General features: G+C 39.5%; 2 protein-coding genes across 3 annotated transcripts; both read left to right on the plus strand.

The window, feature by feature from the left end:
• Positions 1 to 3,640: 3,640 nt before the first annotated feature.
• On the plus strand, positions 3,641 to 11,373 carry LOC6558518 (protein Ycf2). The gene is made up of 5 exons (XM_032743237.2): positions 3,641 to 4,321; positions 4,389 to 4,852; positions 9,176 to 9,282; positions 9,434 to 9,665; positions 10,054 to 11,373. Exons 1-5 carry the CDS (start codon positions 3,960 to 3,962, stop codon positions 10,224 to 10,226), a joined length of 1,338 nt encoding a protein of 445 aa, XP_032599128.2. The 5' UTR covers positions 3,641 to 3,959; the 3' UTR covers positions 10,227 to 11,373.
• Positions 11,374 to 11,931: 558 nt separating this feature from the next.
• On the plus strand, positions 11,932 to 14,739 carry LOC6558116. Of its 2 annotated transcripts, XR_004365149.1 has the most exons (4): positions 11,932 to 12,110; positions 12,740 to 12,887; positions 12,944 to 13,810; positions 14,440 to 14,739. XR_004365149.1 is itself a non-coding variant. In XM_032736908.1 (3 exons), the coding sequence occupies exons 1-3, from the start codon at positions 12,072 to 12,074 to the stop codon at positions 13,714 to 13,716; spliced, it is 960 nt and encodes a 319-aa protein (XP_032592799.1). In that variant the 5' UTR covers positions 11,934 to 12,071; the 3' UTR covers positions 13,717 to 14,239. The 2 variants fall into 2 exon arrangements, 1 of the variants encoding a protein (XP_032592799.1); XM_032736908.1 differs by lacking the exon at positions 14,440 to 14,739 and having other exon boundaries at positions 11,934 to 12,110; positions 12,944 to 14,239.
• Positions 14,740 to 15,782: the final 1,043 nt, after the last annotated feature.

The following is a 15,782-nucleotide window of genomic DNA, read 5'->3' on the forward strand; positions in this document are numbered from 1 at the left end:
TCGATCATTGAGCTGCCAGCCGGTTATTGTTGTTGCTTTATGTCAAATGTTGGTCAGTGGTGCGATTGTCAGATAACCAGTGGCTGACTGGATGGCTTGCAGACTGGCTGGCTGGCAGACAGACTCGCCAAATGGCTACCGGTTCGCTAAAGGTGGTTAATAGTAAGTTAGTAACTTGCTCTAATTTTACACTTTGGCGTCTTCTGCGGCAAGTTCGTTCGCTGTTCAAGTCATTCGTTTTGCCTATCAGGCAAATTAGTCAAAAAATACTTGCAATTATATAAAATCGAGTTTTATTGAGCTATATATATATATATATATATATAAATATGTACATATATTAGGTACACCACATCTAAGTGCCAAGTGGGCGTTTGCATGTTTGCCTTTCACTTTCTAGCACTAAGCTCTGACCAGCTGCCAGGATGTTATTATACAATAGCTTGTATACATGAAAAAAAAACACACTAATCTTTTATTTTTATGTTTTTTTTTCTTTTTAGCACGTAATTAACTGAGCGACTTAAGCGGCTAACTGTGAACCGATCAAACAACTGCAAACAATGTTGACTTTGTCGTTGTTATTTCTGTTGTGGTTTCAATTGAGACATTATTCAATTTGTGACAATCGCGAGAAAATTTAACGGCCAAGCCGTACGGCAAAAGCGAAAAAAAAAATACAACTCGAAATCGACAACAATTAAATACATTTTGGCGATTTCCCAGAGCGATGTTCTAATTTTGGACAAAATACTCGCACAGGCAACAAAAGCAGCAAGAAAAACAATAGCGCCGACAAACATTTTGTTACCGATCTGCTCAACATTTAATGAGCACCAAAATTGTAAATTTAATTTATAACGTTTGCTGCACTTTTTGTCAGACGACAAAATTTCGTAATGTTGCTTGAAAAAATGCATTTGGTGTTGTTATAGTTGTTGTTACTTTTGTAGTTACGTGTAAACTGTGCCGACTTAGCGTGCAATATTTGGAGTCGCCGCCTGTTCGACTTGCATGTCAAAGGTGCATAAGAATCGAATCCAAGTGAAACGAATCCAAATGAAAAGATTTTACCTCGATTTTCTGTTTCTGTTTCTATTTCGGTTTCGGTTCGTGTTGATTTAATTGGCACCTCAACATCAGCTGTGTGTCTGTGTGTGTGTGTGTGTGTGTGTATGTAGGTGCACTTGATAGTGAATGCTACATTGCGTTGAAATTTATGTGCCACGCATGCCACGCAATGCACAAAGCATTGTCAAATATCAAATACGCGCATTGGTTTTCGCACATTGTAACACGGTTGGCCAAAATGCTTCTAGCCAGCTGACAGCTTGGCCGACAGCCATGATATCGATATGAAGCATTGTCACGCAAAAAAATATGACATGAGTTACACATGTTGCATGGCTACAAAAATTTAACATTCTGTTGCATTAGTTATGCAAACAAGCAATTTATCTTTGTGGTTTTATATTTATTTTAATACAAAATGAATGCGAGCTTTGACAAAGTATGGCAATAGACATTTTAAGATGCCATCATGCGGATTAATTTTGCCCGAATTTTGCATTTTTTTTTTTGACAAAGTCATAAATAAAGACATTTTGACATAAATTTATCTCACATTAATACAACTATAAGTCTTTTTGCCTTATTTATATATTTTAGCATTTTTTATTGTAAATATAGAACACTTTCGACATAACAAGTCGTTAATGGAACCGCTTTTACTTGGACTCGCATTTCAATTTCATTACAAGTGTGCAAGTGTCTGGTATGTGTGTATGTAAGTATATATATATAGATGTATGTGTGTGTGTGTACTTGTCTCTAGTTGTTGTTTGAAACTGTTGCAATCACTGGAGCTGACCAGACAGACGACTCGAAATGAAAACGAAATCAAAGCGAGACAAACGAGAGCAGCGCCGCTGGCTGTAGTGAAAAAAGGAAAAAATAAAATAAACTGTGGAGACCGCATCGAGATGAGGGAACTGCAATCTGGACAACAACTGGGCAACTCTGCAAGATGTGAGGCTGTGAGATAGTAGGCTGAGTGTGTGCGACTGGAACGATGTTTGGCTTACATAATCGCAAAAATAGAAACAGAGCACAGCATGGATTGCTTTGAGCATTATATGCAATTTATTGCAATAAAGAAATCGGTGAACAGATTTGCACCCTCTCCCCTCGTACTGTTTACCACCCAGGTGTCTAGCGGGTATTTAGGCTAACTGTCTGTGTGTTTGTTTGGTCAGCAACATGATTTTTTGGCATGTGGCTTAGATTTGCTTTTAATAGTCTTTGACTGCGATGTTTGTCCCTCATTCCAGTTGTCGACGGACAACAGCAACTGCAATGACAACGATTTGCATTGCAACATGTATCAAGCCAGCAGTAAATCCAACAGCAATGGCAACAGCAACAAGATAAATCATAATGCAATGGCACATTTAGCTCATTCGGTTGCGTGCCGCTAAAGGGCAAAACGAAAAACTTAGGCAACGAACTGAGACATGACTTTCTGCCTGGTTGCTTGCAGGTTTGCGTCTTAATTACGAGTGCGAAATGACGTTAATAGCCTCGACGAAAAAAACCAACGAATTGCGATTCTTGATGCTGCTATAGCAGCATATTTGTGTAATGGGTAATTAAGCGAATCGTCCGAACAAGCATCAACAAGTTTTTCCCACGATGGCGTTGTCCGCCCGGCTGCCTGAATGTCTCCATGTCTGTCTGCCTGTCTTGGCTACTGTCTGCGCGCTTTAAAGCCCAAACAAACTGCTGCCAAGTACGAGAGGCCAATGATATATGCATTTTTCATGCCACAGCAACAGCGGCAGCAACAGTGCAACAAGAGTGCAACAACAACAAAAATAATACGCCATCGCTTATAAATTAGAAGTAGTCAAAATAATAGCCATATTTTTCTCTGGCGGAACCCTCACACAAAAAAGGTCAAAGCTACAACAGCCGGCCAAAAATTGCAGCTGCATTTTGGCTGGTTGTATTTTTTTTTTGTTGCCATTTTTATCAAGGCACGAACTGTTTAATCTTTGAGCAGGTATTATAAGCATCGGCTGCAGTCGGTTGCTAATCAGCTGAACGCACTTAAAGCGATTTCCATGTTTTTTTTTTTTGGTGGATAGATTGATGAGCGGGTGGCGAGTGTAGGTTGCAAGTTTACATTGGTGTATTTGCGAACAGATGTACTCAAGATGATGCTGCACAAATTGGTCAACAATGAATGGTTTTAATTATAATCAGCAAACTACGGCAAATGTGTAAGCAATAAACAGTGGCTAAGTCTTGCACATTTATTACAATGCTCATTGCTTCATCTTAACTGTCACAAAAAGAAATACTTCCAAACCTTTGAAAAATAAAATTAAGAAATAAAATATATGGTTTTTTTTATTGCCATAAGCCTTTTTCTGATATTTTATTATAGCTAAAATTGTCATAAAATATTAGTTGTGAGAAATCGTAGCAGACATTTTATTATTATTAATTACACAAATTATTTTCATAAAAAAATAAAGTAACAATTTTCAAAGTTGTATATCAAAGCATCAATAAATTTGGCTTTTAGGAAATGTGCAATCTGGCAAATGGAGCTCACATCAGACGCCGGACATTGGGCTTTGGGCATCGGGCGACCGCATCACTGTCGCTCTTGGCCAGTTCCACTTCGATTGCGGTGTCCATTGAGGCGCATAATTTGTGCGGAAATATGCAAAATGATTGTTTGTGGCAGTGCCCGCAAACCTTTTCCCCAGTAGCTGGGGCATATATAAATAAGTGAGAAGTGCCACATTTCACGCTTAGTATTCCGGCAAATGCGAAACGCTAGCGAGGATTAAAGATAGCTCAAAGCCAAAGCGCTGTTGAGGCAGGCGCAAAATATAAGCAAATAAAAAACAAATTGAATTTCAAATTCAATCAACACCAAGCTAAAAGCAATGATGACAACAACAACAACAAAAGCAACGGCAACAACAACATTTGCAACTTGTTGTTTGTGTTTCCGCGTTACGTTCGAAGTGGCACGCGTTGAGTGGCATCTCTTGCTACTCACGCTGTCAATCTTCTCCACATTGACGCACTGCTCGGCCGTTGGATATTCGTATACACGCTTCGAGGGACCGGTGGTGGGGCCAGAGCGTCTGGTTACTGTGCCCAATGCTTATGGCGGTGGCACGCACTCCGATTATGTGGCACGGCCCGAATATAGCTTCGCCTATGGCATAGAAGATGGACAGGCGCGCGTGCTGCAGAATCGCAAAGAGACACGCAAGGGGGACGAGGTGCGCGGCGTCTACAGGTGAGTGGTGCAGTTGTGCAGCTGCCATTCTGCCACTCACACATTCATTAACAACGTCAACACGCAGCGTAGTCGATCCTGATGGCACCTTGCGCGTTGTCAAATATACTGCAGATGATGCCAATGGCTTTCAGGCCGAGGTGATCACGAATGGCGTTGCCAGACTCCATGGCCATGGCAGTGATGATGATGGTGGCGGTGGTGTCGCCAATGTGGAGCAGCAGGTGCAGCACGATCAGGCCAACGAAGTGGGTCACGAGACTGATGAAGATGAGGATGAGAATGAGCATGCTGCTCAGCAGGAGGAGGATGACTACGATGATGATGAGAACGCTGCACCACAAAAGCCCAACGGCCAGTATAAGGTGCATGAGGACCAAGACGAAGGCGCTGGTGAGGACGAGGGTGAAAGTGATGGAGGAGGTGAGCAGGAGGTCGGCGGCGATCATGAGGAATATGAGGGCAGCAGCGAGGAGGGCTATGAGGATGCCAAAACGCATAGTCAGCAGCGAGAGGAAGATAATGAGGATAGTGAAGAGTATTAGTACCGATAAAATATCACAATAATTTATGAGGACTATCAAAATTTAACATATAATTTAAATGTGGCTCAAAAGGTGGAAACCTTCTATTTAAAGCAAATAGAATTTGCTTATAGATCCAATCATCAAATTTCCTAAAATATATATAGAAATGTTTGCAAATTAGAATAAACTACGATGTCGAAGAGTTCTCCTATTCTATGTCATAAGCCAAAAACATACCATACAAAAATTTGTACAACTTTTTTCTCACCAAAAAAAGAATGTTTAAGAAATATAAATAGTAATTAATTTTAATATTGGTGTGTTATAGAAAAACAGTTTGTTTATATAAGCTGAAAATATACACTCACAAAACAGAAACAAAAACAAACACGTTCAAGCAAAAGCTAATTGAAATATCTATCTATTGATTTTGCGGTGTTGTATGCTGGGAATGGTTTTGCGTAATCCAACTGGCTGGAGCTGGTCGTAGTCGCTATCGAAGCGTGTGCGTTTTACCATTGCGTTCGATCGGAATCAATCAGGCGCAGCAATTGGCAATTGCCTCAACCAGGCAGCGCCGACTTTGCTGGAAAGTGGCACACAACTGAAAACTGAAAAACTGAAAAATGAAAAACTGAAATCGGTTTCGGGCTTTTTCTGTGTGCTGGCTGCTCCACTTGGGGCAGACTGGTCGACTGACAACAGGCTGGCAGCCGAGTCAATTTCGTCACTCGCTTAATTCATACGCACAAATGCGCAAAATTGCATTAAATGTGCGAATATAAAAACGAGAACGGGGATAGATGGTGAGGGGACGGGGAGTGCTGCAATGCACACAACAAACCGCAAATCGAAATGAGATCAAACAAGTTCGGGTCTGAGACGATGCGGTAATGATTCCGAAATGGCACCAACCACCGAAACTGACCGAACTTAGAGGCGCCACAAAGTTGGAGGAGAGCAGCGTGACCAAATGCAGTTAGTAATCTCACAATTGAGTTGGCGACACAATTGGGCTGGCAGCTCTTTGGCATTTGGCTGGACTTCGTGTGCCTAATTGACAACCGATTTATACTTTGTATAGTTACTCGTATCTCCTCCAACCTATCAATCTCTCACTAATAACATCCCCAGAGTTGCTGCATTGCGGCAACTTTGTGAAGATTTATGGCGTGCCGCTTAGAATGACAGAAGAGGCTCCAAAACTGGACGGCATGCGTCTGGCCAAACGTGCAAAAATGCCGACGAAAATGTTTTAATTAGCCACAATTGCAACCAAATAGTCACAGACAACATAACTCTTTATGCAAGCGGCGGGCTATATCAAATATCTATATATTATTAAAGGATTTTATAATAATCTAAGACCAGTAGCAGCATGGGGTCGCAGATGCTTCCATCACTTCCACTCTTTACCCATTTTCAATGGGTAACGTTGCGAGTGTGTAAATTGTTTACTGTGGTTTGTATTACAATTTGGGAAATGAAATGTATACTTGCTTCCCAGAGGAAGCGTGAAGTATGTGCATCAAATGGGAAGCAAAGTGTTGAACAGCAGAGGAGCAGCTCTTGTTAGCCGGAAATGACACATTACGCATACGCAGTGTACTGCAACGATTTACAATTGATTCGTTTTGGGCTTAAGTTACATTTGTGCAGGCGACTTTGATTGCCTTTCTAAAAGTGACCATTTGTGGGAGCATAAATCAATGTCAATGCGCAACTGACAAGTCATTAAAAGCAAAGCAAAGTGCGTTTAAATGTTCAAGTGAACCGCCAGCAGAGTTGAAAATAAACCATTGTCCAAATATTTGCATGCAGCCCATAAATCAAGATTAAAACTCTGTTCTACTTATCGAGCGACGGGCAAAGCTAACCGATTGTGATTCGTTGACGATTGAGGCACTGATTTTCAAATATGCAATGTGCGAATCCAGTTTGATGCATGGCGTGGCTGCATTTTTGTGGCATGCGTCGAGAGTCGAAACAAGTGCCTTTGAGCACAAGCAATTAACGCATTCGTCGATGTCGCCCCCACAAATAATAAGACTTTATTGCAATGACGCTCAAACTGTGGCGCATTTGTTGCGCAATCGTTTGAGCAAAGACAAAGCTGACCAGCTAACCAAATAAACGGCAAAGGCAAAGGGGGCCCATTTCCCCCGCCACTCCCCCCATGCACAAGCTCGTCTCTCAAATCGGCCAAAGTGCGATCGCGATCGTGACGCGGCCAACTTGTTTGCCAACCTCGAGCCTGCAATTGTTGCTTTTGTTGTTGTTATTTTCTGTGGCAAATGTTTGCATTTTCTTTGTATAGTTTTTTTTTGTTGTTTTTTTGGTGTGCCGTGTAAATGTGTCGCCTTTAAAGTCATTTTATATAAGTCGATTCTGTTTTCGCTACGAGCCACAAATGATCTTTTAGTTACTTTTAGTGCAGTTTTTCTAGCCAAGTATCTTTGCACCTTTTGTTTCGTGGGACTGCAAACGCTTTTTTCCCATCGTTGCCAATGCACATGTACGTCTGTTTGTTTGTATCATTTTGGCCAATTGTATGCTCTTTTGGCTACAAGATATAATAATAATTTTCTGATATGTCATGCAAGAACATTTTGTCGTTGAGTGTTTGTGTTTGTATTTGTTTGCTTGTTGTTTGTTGCATGCACGTTGCATGCACGTTGCATGCCCGTTGCATGCAATGCAGCCTGACTGTGTGGGGGCGTTTTCAAGAAAATCTAAAGCCTATGTGTCCAAATTTGACATCATGGGCACAGAAAATTTAACGCCCCATGTGGGCATGAATTGGGTAATACCTATTTGGTGTCTAACTGGCTGTCTGACCGTACATGTCTAAATGATGGATGCAATATGTTAAGCAACATAACTTAACTAATATCAACTTTACCTCAGATACGATTATAGCTGTTTAGTTGAGTAATGATTATTGTGCATTGTAATATTGACACTAGTCTTACAATATTTTGATTATTATTATTATTATTATTAGGGGGGAAGCTGCACCGCGACCTATTTGATCTATTGTGCCCCCCTTCTGAGCCTATAGCTCTTCCATCAGCCCCAACTCCCTTACGAACGTGAGGATCTTTGTTGGGTTGAGGTCTACTATGTCTTTGTAATTCAAAACATGCGCCCCTAGGATGCTGCTTCTTCTTCTAATTAAGGCGACACATTCTACCAGGATGTGCATCGAGGATTCCTCCTCTCTTTCACAAAACCTGCAGAGAACAATAATAATAAGAATCCTTTTGAGCTAAAAGATACACTGTATCAACATCTAAAATACACTTTCGCCTTTCTTATGCAGTACATTTTTTCTCCAATAAAAAATAAACTATATTTTTACACTTATTTGTCATTCATTGTAAGTTTAAAAAACTGCATAGGCTAAAGAAAAAAATGATTAACATAAATATTTAAAGCCAGAGAACAAACCAATTTGTATTTAAATTGCCATGTGCCACAACAAAATTTTGATTGAAAAACGAGCGGCGCTTAATATGCGTAAAAAAAAAAACAGAATCAAAATTTGGCAACACCAAAATTCCTCAAACACATACACATACATACACACACACACACATGAGAGTTCTTTTGACAAAAAAATGTCGTGTATGAAATTACGTGAGGTTCGTTGTTTTTGTTCTTGTTGTTGGTGTTGCGGTTATTATAACGCCGCCCGCTGACTGCCACAGATATGGTAATAATATTGGCAGAGACCGCACTCTATTTTAGTGGCTATTAAAAGCTGCCTCTGACTGTGACTCGTAATTACCGCCACCGATCAATAAATAAACAGCTTACGACAAAAAAACAGCTACAAAAGTCGCATGCAAAGTGTCACTTTCAATTGCAGCGTTATCTGTCCTTAACAGTTGCGCACAACTGCCGAAAACCAAGTCACCAAATGCTCGCAACGCCTTCTTAAATCTATGAGCCCAAGAAAATGCCGCACCCAGCAGCAACTCTAACTGCAACAGCAACAGCAACTTCAGCAGCATCAACAGCAGCAGCGATCTGAGCCAGCACATGCGTGGTCTCTCTATGACTCTATGTCTATGACTACGTCTCCTGCCTGCCCTCACTCCCGCACCTCATGCACACCTCATGCAGCTGCAACTCGACTCGAGTCGAATCGTTGTCGTTGTCGTTGTCGTCGCTGCTGGCTGCTTGCTGCTTGCTGCTGCTTGCTGGCATCGCCTGCGCGTATATAAATACTTTTGGTCATCGTTGCAGACATCAGTTCAGCTTACGATTTCGTGCTATAAACGGTCCTCCAAAGCGTCTTAGTTTGCCGTATCCAAACTCACAGTTGTGCCAGTTTCAGTTTCAGTTCCAGTTCAATTTTTGAAACGAATCCTTCGTCCATTTTATTCGCGTCGTGCGTCGTCGTCGTCTGTGCTCAATAGAAACATGAAGGTATGCAATATCGCATAGAAAGCAATAACAAAACGCTGCGCATCACATAAACATACAGCAAGGACTCATTTTTTGCCTCTTCTTCACGTACCCTTACACACACAAACATAAATACATACACACACACACACACACACACACACACAAACAGTACTTTGTTGCCATCGCTCTGCTGTTCGCTGCCGTTCAAGCTGTGCCCATTGAACTGGGCCACTATGCCCCATCGTTGCTGCAGGTGCATCATGCGCCCGTTCATGCTGTGCATGCTGTGCATGCAGAGCCGGTGGCCTATCCCAAATACTCCTTCAACTATGGCATTAAGGATCCCCATACCGGCGACATCAAGTCCCAGGCTGAGGAGCGTGATGGTGATGTTGTAAAGGGTAAGTTGAGCTGGTTTTCAAGCTCTTTAATAATATTTTCAAAAGATTTCAAGCTTAGATTTCTCATCACGTACCTTAAAACAATCTAAAAAAAACTTTATATATACCAAAGACTTACCAAAGATATAAGACTTAAATCATGTGTTAAAAAAACTAAAGACTTAGGCAACATACTTATTAAAGATTAAAGATTGCTGATGAAAAAAAGACTTAGGCAACAAACATACTTGTTTGACTTTCTCATATCTTAAAAAGTGATTTAATTATTTTCCAAACAAATATTTTGTGCATATTCTATTTTATTGTTTATGTTCATAATGAAACAAATTTGCCATAAGATAAACAACTATTTAACTATTTAACTAATTGCCATCTTCGCATTGCACAGGCCATTACTCGCTGGTCGAGCCCGATGGTTCAGTGCGCCACGTGGACTACACTGCCGATGATCATAATGGTTTCAATGCCGTCGTCCACAAGACCGCGCCCAAGATCGTTCAGCATGCGCCCGTTGTGCACGCTCCCGTGCTGGCACATGCCCCTCTACTGCACCACTATTAAACAAAACTGAGGAGGCGCCGAGTCACGAAAGGTGCTTTCCCAACAACCACAAACCACAATCACCAGCAATATATAGGAACAACAGGCAGATAAAACAGATCCATTGAAACAAAAATCGTTAAACAAAAATGAATGTAAATTTTCTTGTAAGTAAGTAAAATGTAGCTAAGAAGTTTTAGTAGAAAACGGGCAATATTAGTATTTGCCCGGCACCCGGCTGATCTGGCATGGCATGGACGAAGGAAATACGAAAACAAACAAACAAACAAAACAAAAGCAATGACTTGATCTTGATCATAGTTTGATGATGATAATGATGATGACGATGGTGAACGATAATAATGTTTTATATCAAGCGTACACTGAAACAGCAGCAGAAAGCACAGTAGAAAACGAGGCAAAGTTATTCTAGATATGTATATTTTGTATATTTAATCAACGTTTCATATTATGTGTAACCATTTTCGCCCATATTACCAAGCATCAACCGTTAACCCCAAAACGTTCCAAGGCCAGTTAAAATCGAGAACAACACTTCTGCAGCAGATGTAAATGCTCACCGCAAAAGGCATCCAAAAGAACTTCTACCCACCAACACATGTGCAATCTAATGTGCAGCCTTTGACTATCTCAACAAACTCATTACTTAAACTCTTCATTTCCATTGCTCAACTTTTGTAATATATATTTATGTAGAGTTTTTTTTGTAAGCTCAACTATCGGATGCCTTTGCGCCAAACTGTGGCCAACTGTCAAGAACTGCCACGCCCACAACATCAGGGGGGCGTGCAAGCTCCGTCAACATTGTTTAATATTTAAGCAACGGGAGCATTTTGTGCCATTTCGGTTGGACTACAGTTTGGCAGCCACTGGGCAACAAGCAGCATAACTTGGAACGCATGAAGTGGGAAAACAATTATTGGTTCTTAATTCAGACATTCAGTTACGTTTTAAACATACTTATTATCAATAACTCTCACCCACTCACTGTCTCACTCACTCAACTGTCTCTCTTTCCCACGTTCACTCACTCTGTTTATCTATCACCCTCGAACGCTCAACTGACGCTCTCTATTATCTCACATACTCACTCTCAGTCTGACACTTTTGTATCTAGTTTCATTTTTGCATTTAGTATTCTTCACAATTTGTGTGTATTGTATATTTATAAACAATTATGCCGCTTAATTATAATATCAATATATATATATGTATATAAATGTTAAAACAAAAATCACAAAAAAAATAATCATTGTTGCATCAATGTTGTCTCTGTAGAAAAAAAAAAACTCTCACATGTCTCTCACGCTCAATGTTTATTGAGTAATATTTTGTATAAATTCTTAAAAAACGAAACAAAACACGACAAACAGCAAGCGAAATGCGAAAAACCTTATTATCGAATTATAAAAATGTATTAATAGAAAACTACAAAAAAATGAATAAAAATCTAATTAAAAAAGATGCTCAAGCTTACAAATTTATATTTATCGGTTTTCAGAACACTTACAAGGGTCAAGCAAATGTCATTATTAAGGTAACGAAAATACACAACCAATACTATTATTTTCGCTTAGCTTCTCTCCATTAACCATATTAATTTGAATGAACATGCTGAAAGAAAATTTAGCATGCCAACATTGGGTTTCTAATTGGGGCTCGAAGCTCTTGGCACTCAATAATGTTTTGACCGACAGTCTAAGGTGTCTTCAGTTCTATTTTGCCACTGGAAGTGTGCACAAGTTGCCGGATATACGGATATATAAACATAGGCATAGATAAGAATATTCAAAGCAAAGCAAGTGGCAAACATCAAATGTGTCTCGCATCTCATTAAAATTCAGTATGGGAACTTTGTCAAAATTATTTCGACTATGGCGTGTTGTAAGTACGTAGATGACCATAGATATTTGCTTTTATTAATGAAGTGCATAGAAAACAAAATATATTTTTCTTTTTAATGAATATAAACATTGACACATTGTGATCTAGCAAACACTTAGTTGAGAAAATATTACAAAAATGTTGAAATTCTAAAATAATTTTTGTACACTTCAAAATAAAATATTTTCTCAAAACATAAATTAAACGGTTGATCAGCATTCATAATTCACTTATATATATTTAAAAACAAGTAAATAAAAAGAAAGGAAAAGCTCTACTACTAGGATATCTGAACCGGATTGTGACATTATTCTAATTTTATAGCCCAAAAATACATAAAAGCGAATTTAAAAACAGATTCGAAAGTAGTAAACTTATCACTTGTTTTTCTAAACTGAACCAATTTTTTGTGGACATATGCCTCTCTGATCATGGTTTGTGCTCTAGATGAATTTGGCAACTGGTCTATTTTTTAACGAATCTAAGTTAAATGGAAAAGCATAAAACTTAACCAAAAACAGCTTGTTAAACTGGGCAAAGCTTTTCAGCCATGCTTCCGTTACTAAAAGTAACCAAAGCTCTAGTTTGTTTGCCTTAGAGTATGCAATATTATTTGTCGTCTCTTACAGTTGCTGATGCTGCTAATGAGCACAAAAGTATACGCCGCGTTGGCCATGTCACTGCCTGGAGATGGAAGTACAGCATACTCAAAGACATTGAAGGAAAATCGAAGCAAGCCGAGCAAAACGAGCAACTATTTTCTGCATCAGCCATATGGTAGGCCAAATAAATACCACAACGTGAAACATAACTTCAATATGAATCCCTTACAGGTCCCAATACGTATGCCTTTGGCTATGAGGTGGACGATGCACAAACGGGCAATGTGCAGTTTCGAGATGAGAGCCGTTATCAAAATGGCAGCATTGCGGGCAGTTATGGTTTTGTGCGACAAGACGGACTTGTACAGGTGACACGCTACAAAACCGATGAGAATGGCGGATACTTGGCACATTCACAGAGTTATTCCCCTGGGGATCAACAAGTGGATACAATTTGGCCACAACAGCTTCCCCAGTTATTCAATCATAGGCACCAACTGGAGCCAGCTCAAAATGTTAGCTGGGATGCCAGAAATCATTTGAATGTGAGCGTGGATCAGGTGGAGCAAACTGTGGCAGATCATCTGAAGCAACATGGTCTGGACCTGTTCAACATCAATGTGACAGAGGATCTGCTGCACTCTACAGCTCTTGACATAGTCAATGGCCGAACGCCTTTAAAAAGACAGCCCAATGGCAGTTTGGCATTTGAAATACTGCAAGACTTTTTGCCCAACAATTTGCCGGTGGTGCCATTTGAGCTGAAGGCAAAAGAACTCACAACAACAAGTGCTGAGCCAATGCATGAAAAATACAACAAAGCCAAGACCAATAATGATGAGAAGGCGCCACAGGTGGCAGCTGAAGTCACCAATGTGTTGCCAACACCGAAACCATTAGTTAGCAGCAGCTCAAACGAGAGCAACTGGTACCAGCAAATCATTCAGGCAAATCGTCGTCAATTCCTTGAGCAGTTACCAAATTTGAGTGAAGCTAATGCTTGAAATGTGGCACACAAAAATCTGTTAAAAGTGGCTGCTCCACTATAACCATTAGCCATGCCGACACGCCCCCTTTTCAGCGATTAATAAGTATTAGGTAAGAGTGAGCAGGCAACATCTTTCACTTTTCTATACGTAAAAAGTTTTTCGCGCGACTCATAAACCATTTTAGCTGGCATTTGCACAAGTAGTTCAGCAAAAAGAATTTGAATAAAAGTGCATAAGCCCAACAAACAATCGCAAAAGCTGCAATTTACAATTTACACTCGACTACATAGACATGGACCGCTCTGTGGCATATTTCGCATATCTTCCGGGTTTGCCAGGCACAAATTGGAGCAAGTCTTTTATCGCTAATCGCGATGGTTATGCATTTTTTTTGGACCTTTTCCAGCGATCAAAGGCGGCATTTTAAGACTTTGTCCAATTTATGGGTTAAAAGCTGAGCCAAAAAAAGTGTGGGCGACAAACAGGTTGGCAGTAAAGTCCACAAATATATATATGTACCTATATAAAAACATTATTATATATTTGTATTTCGAGTTTACTTAAAAAAAAAAAGACATCAGGAAACGTTCGAAATGCGTTTGCCAAAAACGGAAGGAAATGTATTGCATTTTGATTTGTTCACTTTATGGTGTTTCTTTTTTTTTGCACTATACATCATTGTTGCACTGCCTCATGAATATTTAAGCTGATTTATTATATTATTCCATTCCATTGCAGCTCTAATTTGAATCACGCACACTGCCTCGCCTCACCCGACTCTTATTTGGGAATTGTCTTCGGATTGTGCAACGGCCAGCAACAACAATATAGCTAAACTTGTATTCGATATTTATAAATTGTACATTTTACATTTTTATGATTGGGTTTTTTTTGTTGTTTTCTTGATTGTGAGTGCCTATCAATCGGATGTCTTTCGTGCATTCACTTTTATTGTTCAATTCCATGGAGAAATTATATATAAATTGTATGAATAGAAACTCGTTGCAATAAATGATTGATGAAAAGATTCATAATTATAAGCTCATTACTAATAAAATTACTCAATTAAAGATTTAACGCTGTACATAAGTAAAGGGTAAGAAGAAAGTAAAGTCAAGTAAGTAAATGGTAAGATGAAATAGAATATGATTTTATCATTGGAATTAGATTTGGTATACAAATTGTATTCAATGAAAACTATTTAATTTTTTCCGTTCTAAGTTAAACTTTTTTTTTAAATCAGTAACGAAACAGAAAAATCATTTTAACTGGCAAAGCTACCAGATATATAGTGAAATATATTCCTAGGCGTAAGACAATATAGTTGGCAGATTCTATGCGGCGTTGCTTTTTAAGTCTTCCCGGTTGATTTAACATCCAAATATTTGACATCCAAATATTATTTACGTGTGAAAATCTAGTTTTCGTAATATTTTGAGGATTTTACAATACACATTTCTTTCTATCTTTCTCTCACTCTCTTTGACTGTCGATTGTGTGCCAATTAAACTAGCCACGTTCATAACTCTATTCAGTTATATGGCCACAAGGGGCGCGTGCACTGATTTTATTTGAGGGAAAATGTGGAATGAGTGGCATGTGGCGGCACAAGAGGCACGCGGCATGTGGTACTGAGTGCTGGGAGTTGCATTGCTGCCAACTTTCATATGCATTCAAGTGTTTTATTGTATGTTAATTAAATTGTTGCTACGTTCATTTCGTTTCGGCTGTTTTTTTTTCAGCTCATTTCAGCTGCATTATTTGGCATACATATTTGGTCATTAACTAATTGCTGGCAGACCGCTGAGGTAATCACTTTTTTCTTTTCTTTTCTTTTCTTATTATTAAGTCAGCCAGTTGCAAAATGAACCCAGTACTTAGCCGTAGACGGTGTGAAAGTCTTCTCTCTGCTGATACGTAACGTGGAGCGCTTCACGTCTGCGTTACGTATACGCACAGTGGCCAACGCAATGAAGATATCATTGGGAGTGGAACTGATGGTGCACTTCAACTTAACATTGATCGCATTTCGTCCCTGCACGCGTAAGCTTGTCGAATAATAATCGCTTGTTTTGGTCAAA

This window comes from Drosophila grimshawi, unplaced genomic scaffold, assembly GCF_018153295.1.
Source record: "Drosophila grimshawi isolate 15287-2541.00 unplaced genomic scaffold, ASM1815329v1 contig_44, whole genome shotgun sequence".
In the NCBI taxonomy this organism is placed as follows: Eukaryota; Metazoa; Arthropoda; class Insecta; order Diptera; family Drosophilidae; genus Drosophila; species Drosophila grimshawi.

Excerpts from the sequence above, each read along its gene's own strand:
- LOC6558518 (XM_032743237.2), top strand. The coding sequence starts at position 3,960 with ATGATGACAACAACAACAACAAAAGCAACGGCAACAACAACATTTGCA. Across the intron at positions 4,322-4,388 it reads GAGGTGCGCGGCGTCTACAG|CGTAGTCGATCCTGATGGCA; the intron begins GTGAGTGGTGCA and ends GTCAACACGCAG. Across the intron at positions 9,283-9,433 it reads TGCTCAATAGAAACATGAAG|TACTTTGTTGCCATCGCTCT; the intron begins GTATGCAATATC and ends ACACACAAACAG.
- LOC6558116 (XM_032736908.1), top strand. The coding sequence starts at position 12,072 with ATGGGAACTTTGTCAAAATTATTTCGACTATGGCGTGTT. Across the intron at positions 12,111-12,739 it reads TATTTCGACTATGGCGTGTT|TTGCTGATGCTGCTAATGAG; the intron begins GTAAGTACGTAG and ends CGTCTCTTACAG. Across the intron at positions 12,888-12,943 it reads TTTTCTGCATCAGCCATATG|GTCCCAATACGTATGCCTTT; the intron begins GTAGGCCAAATA and ends AATCCCTTACAG.